We start from the raw sequence: 18,355 nt of genomic DNA on the forward strand, positions 1-18,355 counted from the left end.
TTTGTGCCAGACCCTGCTCGCCAAGGACTACGAAGACCTCCACCCACGTAGGACTTTTGAGCCCCCAGGCACGGCCTCCCCCATCGACCTCCTCCACAATCAGCAGACTCCTGTGCTCTGGGGCAGCTCAGGAGCAGACACCTGTGAGTTGCCCACACGCTCAGATGGAGCTGAAAGCACAGCTGAGCCCCAGGGATGAACAAGAAAAGCTGACACCTCTCCCTGCAGCAACAGAAGCCACGGTCTCACACCCACGGCCAGCTGTGTAACCTCAGCCCCTACAGAGCATCTGAATCACCTACCAGCGCTCTCTCAGTCATGGAAGGGGCAGCTCTAGCTGCTGTAGACTCTGTGGGCTCCCACACAAGGGGCCTGGGCCAGGACAGAGCCTGAGCTGCCCCAGAGCACCACAGCAGGTCCAGCTCCACGCTGAATGCAATCCCAGGACCTGACTTCACTGAATCTATGCTGGTGACCTTGTGAAAACAACATCTGTGAACATCCAGGGCCATGTGCCATCATGCCCATGGTTAAGGTGGGGCCAAGAGCAGTGCCTACACTACATCACATGAGGGCCTGCAGAACGCATGGGAGGGGGAACCAGAGCACATCCTGAGTGAACATCCCCAGAGGAGTAATACTCAGTGACTTCTCCATGTGCGGGTGCTCCAGTCCCACCTGCCTCGCACCACAGATCAGAATCACAGCTAAGACTCAGATCTGGAGGCTCTATTCCACCATGCAGGGAGCAGGCACCACCAGAGAGAGGGCACTAACAACCACAGAACAATGGGGAAACAGCCCTGAATATCCACAGCAGGCTTTGGGCACGGTTAACAGCAATCAAAGCCCAGATCAAGAGGATGAGGGCACCAACCTTGGGACCAACCTCACCCACCAAGGTGCAGACACCAGAAGGAATGCTAACTAGGTTCCTGTAGCCTTCAAACCAGAGACCACAAACAGAATGATGGACAAAATGACATGGCAAAGAAATAGGTTAGAGGGGAAGAAACAAGATATAAACCTCCAGGCACCACTGAATTCAGAGGTGATAGGCAATCTAATGATTACTTCCTGCTTTTAGTCATGTTAAGTGGAGACAGCAAACACTTTCACAAATTCTATATACCTAATAATTCTTAAATCCACTTCTTGCCACACTAGTTTCTGAGAATGGTCTATTAGATGTTTCAATCTAAAAATCATAAATGATAGTGACAGAGAACTAATCAGAGACTGACGACACATAAACAGTGTCCAAGGAAGCTGAATGCAAATAAGATAAACATAATAAAGTACTAGTTTTAAGAAATTAAGTAAGAAGAGAGACTTTAAAACTATGACTGAAAGAGGGAACTCTACTCATTGCTCTGTGGAGACCTAAATGGGAAGGAAATCAATACAACGGTAAAGACTAGAGATCTCTTTAAGAAAATTAGAGGTACCGGGAATATTTCAAGCAAAGATGGGAATAATAAAGGACAGAAACAGGATGGACCTAAAAGAAGCACAAGATATTAAGGGAAGTTGGCAAGAATACATGGAAGAACTATACAAGAAAGATGTTAATGACCGAGATTACCACGATGGTGTGATCACTCACCTAGGAACAGACATCCTGGCATCCAAAGCCAAGTAGGACTTAGAAGGCATGATGACCAACAAAGCTAGTGGAAGTGATGGAACTCCAGCTGACCTATTTCAAGTCCTAAAAGATGATAATGCTAAAGTTCTGCACTAGATAAGCCAGCAAATGTTGAAAACTCAGCAGTGGACACAGGACTGGGAAAGGTCAGTTTTCACTCCAATCACAAAGAAAGACAATGCCAAGGAATGCTCAAGCTACTACAGAATTTCCCTCATTTCAAACAGTAAAGGCTCAAATATTTTCCTAGCAAGGCTTTAACAGTATCTGAACCGAGAGCTTCCAGATGTTCAAACTGGATTTAGAAATGTCAGAGGAACCAGAGATCAAATTGCCAACATCCCTTGGATCATATAAAAAGCAAGAGAGTTCTGGAGAAACAACTACATCTGCTATTGGCTACACCACAGCCTTTGATTGTGAGGATCACAAGAAACTGTGGAAAATTCTTCAAGAGATGGGAAAACCAGACTACCGTACCTGCCTCCTGAGAAATCTGTATGCATGTCAAGAAGCAACAGTGAGAACTGGACATGTGACAATGGACTGATTCCAAATTGGGAAAGGAGTACGTCAAGGCTGTACATTGTCACCCTGCTTATTCAACTTATATGCACAGTATTTCATGCAACATATCAGGTTGGATGAAGCACTAATTGGAATCAAGATTTCAGGGAGAAATATTCATAACCTCAGATGTACAGATGATACCCCCCTTGTAGCAGAAAGCGAAGAGGAACTGAGGAGTCTGTTGATGAAACTGAAAGAAGACGATGAAAACGCTGAAAAACTCAACCTTCACAAAACGAAGATCATGGGACCAGTCAGGTCGTTTCATGGCAATCGGCAGGAGAAACAGTGAAAGCACTGACTTTATTTTCTGGGTTCCAAAGTCACTGCAGATGGTGACTACAGCCATGAAAGTAAAAGACTCTTGCTCCTTGGAAGAAAAGCTATGACCAAAGCAGGCAGCATATTAAAAAGCAGAGACATTACTTCGCTGACAGAGGGTCGTCTAGTCAAAGCTATGGTTTTTCCAGTAGTCATGTGTGGATGTGAGAGTTGGACCATGAAGAACTCTGAGTGCCGAAGAATTAATGCTTTTGAACTGTGGTGTTGGAGAAGACTCTTGAGAATCTCTTGGACTGCAAGAAGATCACACCACTCCATCCTAAAGGAAATAGGTTCTGAATATTCATTGGAAGGACTGATGCTGAAGCTCTGATGCTCTGGCCACCTGATGCGAAGAACTGACTCACTGAAAAAGACCCTGATGCTGGGAAAGACTGAAGATGAGAGAAGGGGACGACAGAGGATGAGATGGTTGGATGGCACCACTGACTCGATGGCCAAGAGTTTGAGCAGGCTCTGGGAGTTGATGATGGACAGGGAAGCCTGGCTTGCTGCAGACCATGGATTGCAGAGTCAGACTCGACTGAGCAACTGAACTGAACTGACTGATATGTATGATTGATTATCTTTGCTGTATAGGAGTACAAAATTGGAAAACAGCTATATTCCAATTGGAACTTTTAAAAAAGATTTCTTTATATAACCTAAAAATTGTCATAGTTTGAATCAACTATTAATAATATAGTGGAAAATGCACTAAGTTTATGCCAATTTATTTTAAAATTCTATGAGGTAATAGAATATAATAAAGTATTTTAACAAGTTAGAATCAGGGCAAATACACTTAAGATATTTAATATGAGATCACATAAGTGAAAGAGAAACTTTGAAGTCAACCTGAGATGTACATTCTTTCATTTTCACAAGGTTTTGCTTTCTGCAGTGAAAAATTACTTGAATTTGAAATTTATATAGAAGGTCCTATGTGTCATTCCCAGTGGATAGGAAATTGTAAACCAGAGAATAGAAACCCATTCCCAGTATTCCTAGAAGCTTGGCAGTTTGTCTACCACTCCACTCACACATTTCTGTCTAGAGGTAGAAGGAAACTTGAAAAGGACTGTCACATATTTACTCAGAAATGGGCAGAGTTTTCCTAGGGCCCCCAAGCAATGGAAGAGCAACGAATGAATGCAGTTTGTCACAAGCCAAGAGGAGACTTTTAGTTCACACTGTGGTGGAGAAAACTAATCGCTGGAGATAAATTCATGAATGATTTAAGAGACAGAATGGGGCAGGTGACACATTTCTACGACAGTAGCAGACACAAACCCAGGTTTTCAAAAAACATTTCCACTGAAGCAAATCTTCCAAGGCCATGTGACAAAGGATGAGTTCCTCGCTGCTTCTTGGACCACACACCTGAGTCATCTCCATCCATTCATACCTACCTGGGTAAATGGCTGTTGTCTCCATTCTCCTTATATTCCTGGGATCCTTCAGTTGCTCCAGAAAGGCGACCAGGTCCAGCTTAGAGACAAGCCCTGTTGATCAGAGAAAGGAAACTTTGTGTTGTTAGAGATTCATCAGTATCGAATCCAATATGTATTCAGGTGAGACGAGAATGCATTTTGTTCTAGAAAGCGATATCCAGAAATACTTTATTCAAAGCCGCTATACAATGCTAACAAACACCTATCAATCAGATCCTGGGATTCTGGTCAAGTAGTACTACGGCAAAAGTAAATGGTGTCAATGTGAAATTAAGAGAGTGTGCACCTATTTAATACCACAGAACTTACACAATTACCACTAACCTAGAATGAAGGAGGCAGAGTACATCAAGGAAGGAAAATGTCACCAGCATAACGAGTCATCATGAAGCCTTTCTTTCTAAACTCACAGATACTCATTTCCCCCTAGAAAGCAGAGATCTGGAACTACTGTGGGAAGCAGAAAATTTCAGAAGACATTCTAGAAATGAAGGAACCAAAACCTAGTGGGTAGGTAAGCGATTCTGGATGGCAGTTATTCTCACCCAAGGTGGCCAGGTTCCCGTAGGTCTCTAACATCACATCCCTGTACAATTCCCGCTGACCGAGGTCCAGGCATTCCCACTCCTCTTGAGTGAAGTCTATGGCCACATCCCGGAATGTCAGCCGTCCCTGAAATACAAAGTACAGAGGGCATGGGACCGTGGGAAGACTTCCTCATGTGACCCAAGATGGAAACAGCAAGTTCAGAGACCTGGTCGTGATTTAGTGGCTTGGCTGGTATTACAAAATATATTTTTTTACACAGTAATCCTTTCTACCCAATTTCTAATGTGAAGAAAAGAGGATGAGTTATGATCCACAAGCCATTAGAGAAACTATTCTCATCTGAAAGAGAAATTATAAAATCATCAGGGCAACATTAGCATATTTATTTTTCGGTGTTCTACTCCTGTGACATAAATTGTTTATCAAAGAAACAGGAAAAAAAAAAATTTTTAGGTGTATTCTGAGCCAAGAGTTCTGAAGTGGGGCCAAAGTGCCACATTTTTAGCAAGGTTATTTGAGTTAGAAATGTTGAAAATTCTGCTCGATGAATGATGATTTTGAACCGTAATGAAATAGAATAGTAAGGTAAGAATTCATACTTAAGTTGGAACTGTAACTGTTTTACAGATTTTAATGGTCCTAATAGGATAGTCTGGAAGCCTTCCCAAGTGGCAGTCATCCATTGAATTTGCAGGAGTGGGGGAAGCTTGGTCCTTTCCACCCGTGAGAAACAGGAGTAGTCAGAAGGGAATTCTTGACGATGTTCAGGAGTGGGGGAAGCTTGGTTCCCTCCCCACCTCAGAGATTAGGTTAGTTAGAAATAATGAATATCAGTAATGTTGCTCTTATACCTATTGACATATATTAACAAACAGCCATTAAATGGCAAAGCTTTAACTTTACTTCAGCTTATGTACTTCAGATTTTAACTAATAAAACACAGACAGATTCACAGAGACAAGGCTAAGAAAAGGTGATAGAAGTTTCTGTAACTGTAAAGAATACTAAAGCCAAGAAAAGGTTTAATCACTCAGGCATGTCCAATTTTTTGTGACCCATGGACTCTAACTTGCCAGGTTCCTCTGTCCAAGAAATTACCAAGCAGGAATACTGGGGTGGGTAGTCATTCCCTTCCACAGAAGTTCTATGAAAAAAACTAACCAGAAAAAGAAGAAGAAGAAGAAGAAATAATTGATCAGGTCATGTTAGTATTTCCATACATACATTCCAGTTCAGTTCAGTCGCTCAGTCAGGTCCGACTCTTCACGACACCATGGACCACAGCACGCCAGACCTCCCTGTCCAACACCAACTCCCAGAGCCTACTCAGTTCATCTCACTGAGTACTGATCTACACTCCAATGGGGCTGTATACTCATTAAGGGTAAGAGAGAAAAGCTTCATGTCACTAAAGTCAGGTCATTTTGAATGGATTCAAAATGTACATAATGTTTGAGGATGATATTCTTTATTTACACTGACTTAATTTTTTTTTTTTACACTGAGCTGAATTTAGAATTTCAGTACAGTTGAGCATAGATTATGATTAATAAGATTTTTGTAAACATTTTGGAAAATACAAAACTGTGATGAGACTCTGTGATGTGAGCATGGAGTGTACTGGAAAAGATCAGACCTGGGCTTGGGATGAAAACCCCCACTCCCAAAACTCAGCATCTCTGCTGAACACACCTGAGTGTTCATTTTCCAAAGCAGAAAGAAAGAAAGAAGACATGAAACTACCCCATTAATTGTGACAGTTTAGGTACATCCCTCACTTTTTCTTTCCAAGAAACTTGTTCAAGTCAAATGGAAAAAACAAATCCATAGAATGGGAATCTCACAGAAACACCTAAACCAGTGAACATGAGTTATGGGGCAAGAAGTACATGGAAGAATGCATTATCACTGCACGGGTATTTTGTCACTATTATGGAAACTATGATCTGAATCTATCATTAGAAAATGTTAGTTTGGGGACTTTGTGATGATCCAGTGACTAAGACGCTGAGCTCCCAATGCATGGAGCTCTGGTTCTTTTCCTCATCAGGAAACCAGATCCCACATGCTGTAGCTAAGAGTTTACATGTCACAACCAAAGAACCTGAAAACTACAAGGATGACTGAAGATCCTACCTGCCACAATGAAGACCTGGTGCAGCCAAATAAATAAATATTTTAAAAAACTGTTTTATGCCAATTTCACTTCATATGTGCCTTCCCTGATCTGTAGCCTAACACTACATTTAAGTAGTTAGTCTCACTTATTGATATAGAGCAGCCTCTGCAACGTTTTTATTTCTGAAACTTTTCTGAAGATCTATGGACCGCTGAGTTCACTCTATTTATAAGGACAGTCTGTAACTCCTGCTCTAATGAGCTGAAGCTGCATCCGCATGTAAACTCATCACGCGATTTCCCCTACTTCACTATGATCCTAACACCAGACCACATCCCAGTGGCAGTCTCTGGTAGCAGTGCCTCCCCGTGTTGATCTCGCCCAAAGGGCATATAGTGAACAACTGAACGTCACTAATTCCTGTTGAGAATTCATTAGGCTCTAGAGAAAGCCAGAATATAGACAATGGATAACAGGCTCTGGGATTTAATGGAGAAGTTAGTCTAAAGAGCTGCTCTTCACTATACTAAGAAAAAAATGAAAAATTAAGAAGTAGACAACGACAAACCACCCAGGGAGAAAACTTAGAATCAGAGAACAAAAGGTTTGCAGGTTCTCAGTCCAGGCATTTCAGGAGGAAAAGCAGCCCAGCCCCAGACCCGGACAGGACGTTTACCTGAGAAGCTGCCATTTCCTCCTCTTCTTCCTGCTGCTCTGAGTCTTCTCTGGGGATGTTATGTCCCAAACTCACATCCACAGGTTGAGAAAATACCTTCAAAGGCCTCCACACAGCTCTTTCACCTGCAACTGCTGCAGTGAAAATGAAGAAAAAAGGTTATGGTCTCTGCTGCCCTTTTCGAGCCTTTTTTGGGCTTCCTCTGTTCCTGATCGGTAGGCGGCAATCAAGACTAATCTGACATGTTAATCACATTCTGTGTTGGGTGCTTACCTTTGGTGCATTCCCTTTGCAGACCACGCCTGGGAGTTCTCCTTTCTTTTTGCATTACAGAGAGCAGGTCGCAGCACAATTCACGGGAGACAGTGGACCTGACTCCTGGGCTAGCTGACTTACATTATGAGAGTTTTTGAAACATGGCGGGTGAAGGCCCGCATTTAGGAGCCCTGAGCTGCAGCCTCACATTCCGCATTCCTGAGATCTCTCCGGAGCTGAGGATTAGGGCGGGAAATTCTAGAAACAAAGGAAGTCGGGCAGATTGCCTGGGGAGGGGCTCTTTCTAGGATGGGTGTGGCCCTCCACTGCCTCTGCCTGTGCCCTTGGGGGAGGGGTGGTGGGAATGCGTGCTTGGTGGGAATCTCCTGGGGGCCTTGGGTTCCTGCAAAGCTTTGCTCTCAGAATTCTTCCCAAAGATGCCTTGCCTTTAGCCTGCTAAGTCCGACTCTTTGCCTCCCCTTGGACTGTAGCCCGCCTGGCTCCTCTGCCACTGGGGACTCTCCAGGGAAGAATACTGGAATGGGTTGCCATGCCCTCCTCCAGGGGATCTTCCTGACCCAGGAATTGAACTCGTATCTCTTGGTGTCTCCTGCATTGACAAGTGGTTCTTTATCACTAGTGCCACTTGGGAAGCCACAGGATACCCTGAGTACCTAGGTTTTTCTACTACCCTCTGCAGCCTGGGGACACAGGTTTTCACAAAATGATTTGAACTGTGACCACCTGTCTGCAAGCGAGGGATCTGCAACTTCAGAGACCAGGAGGCTGGAAGTGTTTCGGTCATTGGAGAAACCAAGCACCGACTCTTGGAGAGTTGGAGAACTCAGGTTTATTATGCCGGGGGCCCAGAGGAGTTAACACTCCAAGTTCTGAGCCCCAAAGGGGTTACAGAGTTTTTATACGTGGACAGGCATGATTAAGAGAGTTTGCAGGTTTGCAGGGTCTAGGGCAATTGCAAAGAGGAGGACAAGGATGAGTTAGATTAATTCTAGTTCCTAGTATTGTGAGTCCTCACATTATGAGACCTTCGTGATCATAACTTTGCAAAAAGGAAGCTGAGTTACAGAGGCAGAAGGAGAAGGAGGCTATGAAAAAAATCTGTAGTTTTTCCTCTTCATTGCCCCCACTTGATGCTTCTATCACTCATTGTAGAAAGCATCATCTCGTGTTTGATAGGACATTCAGAGCTCCCCGTCATTTAGGGGACTATATTGAGCTATTAACATCTGTAACTTTATGGATTCCACTCGAGACGTGATGAACTGGGTAATAACTTTGAGAATACAAGGGCCAAAAAAAGGGCCTGAAAGGACATGAAGAGAGTACTGGTTAATGGGAGAAGCCACAATTCCCAGCTCCAGGTACTGTTCCAATTACCCCAGGAATTTGCTAGTTCCTCTCTGCTTTTCATGATTCATTCCCTTAGCTGTTGGGCCATGTCTCTGACTATTCCTAACTGGTTTACACAAAAGCAGCGTTCTTCGTTCAAGAGAAAGAGGCAGAGTCCCGCCTTCTCAGCTGTCAGTAGGTGGAGCCCTCTCCCATTCTGTAAAAACACCTCAGCCAAGAAATCTAGCTGCTCCTGTAAGGCCACTAAAGATGTGGCTGCTCTCTCAATGTTGCCTGTGTGTTGTAGCCATGCGTTCTGGGAAACAAACTCACTCAGAAGGACAACGCAGATAGTGGAGTGCAGTTCATTACACCAGCGGGGCCAAGGCAGAGTCTCCTCTTAGCCAAGGACCACAACCAGTTTTTGTGAAAACCTTCTATAGCCTAAGTGGATAAGGTTCCCTGAAACTAGTCTGAACAAAGGAAAAAGAATGATACAATCAAAGTTAACCAGCAATCATATGCCTGAAGCCTAGGTAGTTAAGCCTAGGTAGTTAAGACCAATAAGCCTGTGGTCATACCCAAAAAGCGCAATAGAATGTGTTATTCTATTCGGTTACACAGATGATTAGGGTATTCTTTTAGGCAAAGGAGAGCCCTGGGGCTCTTCCGGGGACCTAGTTTTCCAGTTGATATGTCGTTTCCATAGATACTAGGCATATAGCTCAAAGTCCACAGTCCGGCCCAAGATGGAGTCCTGCTTTCAAGATAGAGCCTGTTCTGTTTCCTCCTTCATGTTAAGTCCTTGGATGGTGTATGGTAGAAGGTGATTGATGGAGCCATGCCTCCTATTCCAATACTTACCCTAGACAAAACTTCCAAACCAACCATTTGGTTTGGCTAACCTGGATGGCTCTTTTTGACCAGGTCTGTGCTGTCAGAGGTACAGTGAGAGTCTGGTTGTTAGGGCCAATATTCATCTGGGGATCCAGGAAAGCTAAGGTCCAGATACTCACCCATTGACTGGTAGACATAAGTAAACATCTGTCCCACAAACTAAGAAAAGGCCTTGATGGGGCGGCACCATATTGTGTCTGTGGCAAGACGAGTGGGCCATTCACCTTTTACAGTTTGATTACATTCGTCCCTGGCTAAATTGCCTACAGCTTCAGTTCCTCCATCATTTGTAAAGCATTCTGGAGCCTTTTGAGTTAACTCAATTGCCCTTAAGACTGGCCCTTCTAAGGGTGGACCTGTCAGAGTTCCCATGGCTGTTGCAATATTTAATGGTACTGGTGTAGCTAAATACCGTGGAGCTCCTAAGGATGAGCAAAGCCAGCAATCTCTGGCCAGCTGGGGTTGGTGTCATATAGAAGGTGAGGAGTTGCGTTGAGAATCTGGTACAGATGAAGGTTTAACGGGGAGTTAACTCTATAACCTGCGTCATACTACCAACAGGCAGAGCCTGATTTTGAAGGGCAAAGTTGGTCCGTGATTTCATTTGTCTGCATTATTGTCCCTGTCCAGTAGGTTTTCCCATTTATTTGGCAGACAGACCGCTGTTCTGGGTTGTAACATCTACATGGTATTTGGGCGTAGACGGACGGAGGTGCAGGGGCGTGATGGCAAGGCCATGGTGTTGGGGTCCCACCCAGGGTTTGGATCCTCTGGTGGGGGAAAGGTAGCGGCAGTGGGGGACACAGCTGGGAACCATTTTTGGCACCCAGGACCCTGGATATACACGCATGGTTATGAAGGCAGAAGGTGATCGGCCTATAGGATAGACTATCTATACATTGCTCTAGCTAATGGTTGAGTAAGGGATTTTTCCAAGGGTTGACTGTAATGTTGACAGGTGCATGATGGATAAGGCACGGCTCCATCTGTTGCAGCAAGGGACACCAAAAGGCTCCAAAGCAGTTGCACATAACAGGTAACTGAGCACTAGCAAAAGGTTTTCTCCGCATCTCTGAGTTGTCACGGCTATAGCAACTGAGCCTGTCGTGAAGTGGGGTCAGCTATCCTGTGAGCGATTTAGATAGGAGGGAGAACCGATCATAGAAACATCTAATTAGAGTGAAGCTTCCCACTGCGATGAGTTACCAGACAGCTAACCGCACCTTCTGACCCATATCCCACTCCTGGGGTGCTACTGAAGCTAGGCCTGTAGCAAAGAGTACAACAATACCAATGAGGAATAGAGGCCAAAGTTGACAGTAAAAATCCACTGATAGCTTGATAGCCAGATCCTCAAGCTTTCGTGAGTTGACCAGCCAGCTGCCAGAGGGTGGCTCGAACAAGGCTGAAGAATCGTCAAGCTTCTGCCGTGCGTGAATGGCACGTGACTAGTCAGCTTCTGGAGCGGCTAGAGCAGGCGCAGCGTCTTTGGTGGGTGAGTGCCGTTGTTTATGGAACCAGACCTTGAGGGGATTTCTGGGGTCCCAGATTGTTTTCCAGGTGTCCTCATCACAGGAAGCCGCTGCCTTCTTGACTCTGGTGTGGTGGATCCAAGGGATGACACCTGTAAGTTTAAGAGCAGTAGGGGTTGCCAGGACAACTGTGTGAGGGCCTGTCTCCTGGCTGAAATGGTTCTTCTTGCCAATCTTCAACCCATACCTCATCTCCTGGATGATTGGGATGAACCCAATTGCCCAAAGGAATGGGTGTCCTTTCGAAGGTTTCTCGGGCGATATGGTGGAAGACTTTTCCCAGGAAATGGAGGTGTCAGGACATCTCCAGGTCAGCTAATTGTTGGGGGTTTCCCTTGAGTTTTCCTATCACTGGAGGTTTTCTCCCATATAAGATCTCACAGGGAGAATAGCCTGAGGACTCAGGGTGCATCGGGCTTGGAGTCAGGCTGGGGGGGTAACATGTCGATCCAAGATAACTGGTCTCCTGACGGAGTTTAGCTAATGTAGTCCTGAGGTTACAATTCATGCGTTCAACTTTCCCTGAGCTCTGAGGCCTGTAAGAGGTGTGAAGCTTCCATTCGAGGCCCAGTGTCCTGGATGAGGTTTGGATTATCTGAGACACAAATGCTGGCCTATTGTCAGACCCTAGGGAGAGAGACAGCTCATATCTCAGGATCATGTCTCTTCTCAGGGCCTTGGCCACTTCTCGTGCCCGTTCAGTGCATGTGGGGTAGGCTTCAGACCATCCTGAGTAGGTGTAGACTACCACAAGGAAATACTTATAGCCTCTATAGGGCTTGACTTCAGTAAAGTCCACTTCTAGATCTTCTAACGGCAGTGTTCCAACGGTCAGCACCCCTGGGTTGGGTCTTGGTCCTTGGCTGGTGTTGCTCTGAGCACATGTCACAGAACTAGCACTGATCTGCACACACAGGGCTGGGAGCTTAAGAACGAAATAGAAGTGTTTCAGTAAGGTCGCCAGCGCAGATTTTCCTAAAGGAGTTTTCTCATGATGCTGTTTTACCAGCTGGATTTCTATATTGCTGGACACAAGGAGTCTTAGGTCTGGGAGCTTCTACCAGCTCTCCTTTTCTTTTATTCTTCCCTCATTTAGAGCCCATTGATCTTCTTCCTGGCATATTTTGGGGATGGAGGCAATTCTGGTGCCAAGAGGACCTTAACGATTGACTCAGGGCTCACTGTGGGCCTCGGATGGGTGGCCACTTCCTTGGCTGCCTGGTCAGTGAACCGATTTCCGTTGCTGATAAGGTCAATTCCTCGCTGATGATCTTTACAATGGATGACTGCCACTTGGCAAGGCTTCCAGACTGCTTCTAACAGCTGAAGGATTTCTTTTTTGTTTGTAATCTCCTCCCCCCCTTCCCTGCTGACAATAGTCCCCTTTCTTTATAAGCGGCTCCATGTACATCTAAAGTAGCAAAAGGCATACCTTGCCTCGGTATAGATGTTGACTCCTTTCCCTTCGGTGTGCCTTAGTGCCGGCACGAGTGCCCAGTTCAGCCCTCGCTGCTGACCACCCTTGTGGCAAGGCCTCGGCCTTCACTATCTCATCGGTTCTTGTTAAGGCAGAGCCCCCCTTTGCGCTCCCCATCTTGGATAAAAGTACTTCCGTCGGTGAACAGTTCCAGTTCTCGGTTCTAGTGGGGAATGTCCATCAGGCCCAGCCTGCTTGAGTAAATCTCATCTATGAGCTCCTCACAGTTATGATCGGGGTTCCTGCTTCTGTAGGAACAAACTGGTGGGGTTCAGTGTCTGCACAGTCTCGAGTTGGACCCATGGGTTTTTGGAAAGCAGTTCTTGATAGTGAATCACCCTGGAGTTGGCCAGCTGCTGGAGTCCAACCCCAGCGGGCCCAGGAACACCCGAGGGATGAGTGGTGTCGGCGAAGAAGAAGACAAACACACAGAGACGGTTGCGTGGAGGAAAAAGCTTCTTTTTTTTTTTTTTATTTTTAGGACAGCTCAGTTTTTATAGAATGAACATTACCTCCCCCTTAAGTCACCACATATTACATCAGATATTGGTTTCATGCTTCTGTCAATATTTTTCTTTCCCATGTTTCTCCCCTGTGTATTCATCTGGAACATTTCCAATTACAGGGTTTTTTTTCCTGAATGTCCCGTACATTAGTCTTCTTGCCTCAATGGCCTAACATTTTCACTCTAACAAAAACAACGTTCCACAAATTTCAGGTATAGCATCAATTCGTTAAACAATAAAACAATACATGGGAAGGGCTACACAAACATGTTTGACATTTCTGAGAATAGTGCCATGTGAAAACACTGATATTTTTCTTTACCTAAAATTGCAAAGTCTACAGTGATTAACTATGAAGCAGTAAAACACCTCTATTAATAGTGAGGTAATGGCAGTGAGCTGGTTAATATAAATCTTCTATTGAAATCCTATGTACCCAATTTCCTAACTCTTCAGAAATACCCATAATCTTCTATTTTTTTTTTTTTAATTTTTATGTTGTTTAAAGAAAGGGAAACAATGGACAGATAGCAGCAAGGAAATAGCAGTAATGAAAACCCTCTCAACCAAGGAGCAAGTAAACTAAAGCAGTATATCTACTTCAAAATCTAAATGCCTCTACTCTTTTCTATTCTAGAACATTATCATCTTTTCGGCAAGCAGCCAAACTATGCCTGTGGCCTTTTCCTTTTTTTAATTTTTTTTTTTTTTTTGCCTTTTCCTTTTTGACTTGATGTTTATGGACGTGTCTTCAGCAAGAGCAATCATGAGCATTTCTAAATAGGCTTGGACTTTCCCAACGAGGCCTTATTACTATATATTACATTTCCAGAAATTAATAGAAAGCCCAACAACAGTGAGACAGAAAGAGGAAAGAGACATACCGGGCCCCCTGGACAACCCCGAGGGGAAGAGCTGCCTCGCAGGTTCCTCTCTCATCCCCTGACCTTGTCACGGTCTGGGTCCGTCCGGGTGATTCCTGAGGGGACATATTGGGCCCCCGGGGCAGCCACGTGTGAGGAACAGCTGCCTTGCAGGTTCCTCTCTCATCCCAAGACCTTGTCACAGACTGGGCGCATTCCGGCGGCTCCCCACAGCCATCCACTTACGTGCCCTGTTTTCAGGGCAGTAACAGCATGGTGAATCTTTACATTTACATTTTGTCCTAGTGTAAGCTTATCTGCTTCTCTGGCCAGAATCACAGTGGCAGCCAAAGCGCGGAGGTGTGGCGGCCATTCCACGGCCACTGGATCCAGTGGTTTGGACAGGTATGCGTCTGGGCACTGCCATGTCCCAGCTGTTTGTGTGAGGACCCCCAGTGCAGTGTGATTTTGTTCATGTACAAAGAGGGTAAAGCCCCATGTCTCATCTGGCAGCCCTAATGCTGGAGCGCTGCTCAAGAGTCTCTTAATCTCCTTGAAGGCCTTTCTTTGTTCAGGTTCCCACCCCAGGGGCTCCTTACCAGACCCTGCTGTGGCTATAAACAAAGGCTTCATTATTTCAGAGAAACCTGGTCTCCAGATCAGCAGAATCCAGCAGCCCCATCTCATGGACTGCTTTCTTGGTTTTCAACCGAAGTGTTGAACAGATGGCTTCTTTCCTCTCATGTCCAAGTGCCCGATGCCCTTTTGAGATGACAATCCCGAGGTACTCGGCCTCTTGTCTGCTGATCTGAGCCTATTTCCATGCACCTTGTGCCCCATGGTGGAGAGTGGAGCCGTCAGGGCTCTGGTGCCTCCAGCAGTCCCCTGGGAGGGATCGGCTAGCACCAGGTCATCCCTGCGCTGGAGTGGGGTGCAGTTCAAAGTGTCTCCGGGAAAGGCAGCAAGGTCTGTAGCCAAGTGTTCACCAAACAGGGCAGGTAAGTTCCTGAAGCTTGTGGCAGTCTGGTTCAAGTCAGCTGTGTCTTTTTCTCGGTGTGTGGGTCCTCCCACTCAAAGTCAAACAAGGGCTGGCTGGCTGGCGACAGTCAGAGGCAGAAGAGTGCATCCTTGAGACCGAGGCAGGTGAAGAGCATGTCTGAGCCGCTAAGAGACTCAGGAGAGTGTAAGGATTTAGGACCACTGGATGGATGATGATCACTGCACTGTTGATGGCGCGGAGGTTCTGGACAGGGCTGTAGTCATTCCCTCCAGACTTTTTGACTGGTAAGAGTGGGGTGTTCCAAGGAGACTGACATTTGATTACGATCTGGGCATCTTGTAGGCGCTGGCTGTGGTCCCGAATTCCCAGGCGTGTCTCCCGTGGTACTGGATATTGTTTCCGTCTTACTGGTGTGGCTTCTGGCCTCGGGCCCACTATAATGCGCACATGGTTATTAACCAAACCTGGGAGCCCCTTCTCTGTCCAGACATCAGGGAATTCTATTAGCAGCCTGGGGGGATTTATTTGTTCCCTCCCGGAGGTATAGAGCTGTCTTTGATCTTGCCTGGGCACGGTTGCCGAGGTCCAGCCCCGGCCGGACCAGGAATACCGAAGGGATGAGTGGCGTCGGCGAGGAAGAAGACAGACACACACAGAAGATTGTGAAGAAGAGGTAGCTTTTTTTTTTTTTTTTTCCCTAGGATAGCTCAGTTTTTATAGAATGAACGTTGCCTCCCTGTGAAGCCACCACATATTACATCAGATATTGTTTTATGCTTCTGTCGATATTTTTGTCCCCATGGTTTTCCCCTATGCATTAATCTAGAACGTTCCCGATTACAGGTTTTTTTCTTAAATGCCCCATATATAGTCTTCTTGCCTCAATGGCCTAACATTCTCATTCTAAGAAAAACAATGTTCCATAGATTCCAGATATAGTGTGAATTCTTTGGGTAATAAAACAATACATGGGAAGGGTCACAGTAACATGTTTGACATTTCTGAGAAGAGTACCATGAGAAAACCCTGATATTTTTCTTTACCTGAAACCACAAAATCTCAATTGACAATGATTAACTATTAAACAGCAAAAACACCTCTAAAGCAGCAAAACACCTCTATTAATAGTGAGAAAATGGCAGTGAAGCTGGTTAATATAAATCTTCTATTGAAATCCTATGTACCCCATTTTCTAATTCTACAAATACACCCGTAATATCCCATGTTGTTTAAAGAAAGGGAAACAATGAACAAATAGCAACAAGGAAATAGCAATAATGACAACCCTTTCAACCAAGGAGCAAGTAAACTAAAGCAGTATATCTACTTCTAAACCTAAATGCCTCTACTCTTTTCTATTCTAGAACATTATAATCTTTTAAGCAAGCAGCCAAATGATACCTGTGGCCTTTTCTTTTCTGACATGATGTTTGTGGTCAAGTCCTGAGCCAGAGCAATCATGAGCATTTCCAAAAAGGCTTAGACTTTTCCAGGGAGGCCTTATTACTATATATTATATCCCCCAAAATTAATAGAAAGCCCAACAAAAATAAGACAGAAGGAAGAAAGGGACATGCCGGGCCCCCGGGACAACCCCGAGGAGAAGAGCTGCCTTGCAGGTTCCTTTCCCGACCCATGACCTTGTCACGGCCGGGGCACGTCCTGGCAGCTCCCGACACACGGTCATGGCCGTCATCAGAGACGCCTGTCTCCCCAGAGTGAGGCTCACAGGATTTCCAAGGGAACGGTGATTTGTGTCCGCAGCTCTGTCAGTAGGTCTCCCCCTAGCAGGGGAATGGGGCATTCCAGTAAGCAGAGAACTTCACGAGTCCCCAGATGGCCCCCTGCTGACACGAATGAGCCTTGCACAGTGAGCGGGCTGTCATGTCCCCCGTGGCCCCAACAATAGTCGCTGATCAGCCTGTGAGGAGAGCCACAGGTGTGGTTACCGCGGAGTGTTCAGCCCCGGCATCCACCGTAAAAGTCATTAATTGGCCCCCAACTTCTTATGAGATCGTGGGCTCCTGGGGGCCTAGGATCAGGGAGCTGGGTCTTCCCTACTCTGATTCTGCTCCAGCCAGGCCGATAAGGTTTTGCAAGGCCGGCTTAGGCTGGTACCTTTCTGTGCTGGGTTGACTGAACTTCTTGGACCCTTTAGATGTCCCTCTGCGATGGGGGCACTCATTCTTCCAGTGTCTGGTCTCAGGGCAGTGGGCGCACTGGTCGGGGCTAGAGGTGGTCTCTTCTTCGTTTCCCCTCTCCACGCGGGAACAGCCTGTTTCACTGGATCTGAGCTCCTCACTGCCGCTGCTAGCAGGGCTGCTTCCTGTTGCATTCTTTTTGTTTGTTCGTTTCACTGTTTCATCTGCTTCTTGTTGGACTTCATGGTTTCAGTTCACAAAGACTTTATTTGCTACCTCCAGAAGCCGTGTGGCATTCGTCCCAGCAAAGCCGTCCAGCTATTGGAGCTGTCGTTGCATGTCTGCACAGGATTCAGCCTCAGGGGCAGTGTCTATTGGTTGATTCTCAGGTGTCTCAGGGTCAAAAGGGTGTATGTCCGGAAAGCTTCACACAGTCTTTCATAGAAATCGGGGGGCGTCTCATCTATTTTCTGTATTATCGCTGTAATGTTGGACATTTTGGTGGGCATTTCGACTCCCGCTCGAAGTCCATGTAGAAAGGCATCACGGTAGCAACCCAGGGTTTCTTGCCTTCTCTGATTTTGAAATTCCAATTATGTCTAGGGTCTGGCATCGCTCCTCATGCCCACCCTTCTACATCTAAGACCTCTGCAGGGGCTTGTCCTCCGAGCCATTTTGGGGCTTCTGTCGAGATGCGTCGCCTTTCCCCAGTGCTGAAGGAAGACATGAGGAGCTGGCGACAGTTGCTCACGTAGGCTGATGGGTGTGGAAAATGGACTCAAGGGGTCACTCATAGCCCGTGGTCTATCAGAGTAAGCTGGGTTATGGTGTTTGCAGTTTAGGAGATCAGTAGTGCTGAGGGGCTGGTAATAGAGGACGGAGCGATCAGGCTGGACTGAGTCATCCTCGTTCCTTGTTGAGGACCTTCAGTTTCTCTCAGTGATATCTGACAGGCTGAGGTCAGCTGGTTAGATTGTTTGGCTGAGCGGAGCTGCGT

General features: G+C 45.9%; 1 protein-coding gene across 1 annotated transcript in view; it reads right to left on the reverse strand.

Moving 5' to 3' along the window:
• Positions 1–18,355, reverse strand: part of LOC122689681 (zinc finger protein 331-like) — a 183,180-nt gene that overhangs the window by 3,467 nt on the left and 161,358 nt on the right. The window contains exons 2-3 of the mRNA XM_043896312.1: positions 4,539–4,665; positions 3,952–4,044 (exon numbers count right to left, since the gene is read on the reverse strand). Of these exons, the coding sequence (XP_043752247.1) occupies positions 3,952–4,044; positions 4,539–4,665 (220 nt within the window). The remainder of the gene's footprint in view (positions 1–3,951; positions 4,045–4,538; positions 4,666–18,355) is intronic.

This window comes from Cervus elaphus, chromosome 4 (assembly GCF_910594005.1).
Source record: "Cervus elaphus chromosome 4, mCerEla1.1, whole genome shotgun sequence".
Classification (NCBI taxonomy): Eukaryota; Metazoa; Chordata; class Mammalia; order Artiodactyla; family Cervidae; genus Cervus; species Cervus elaphus.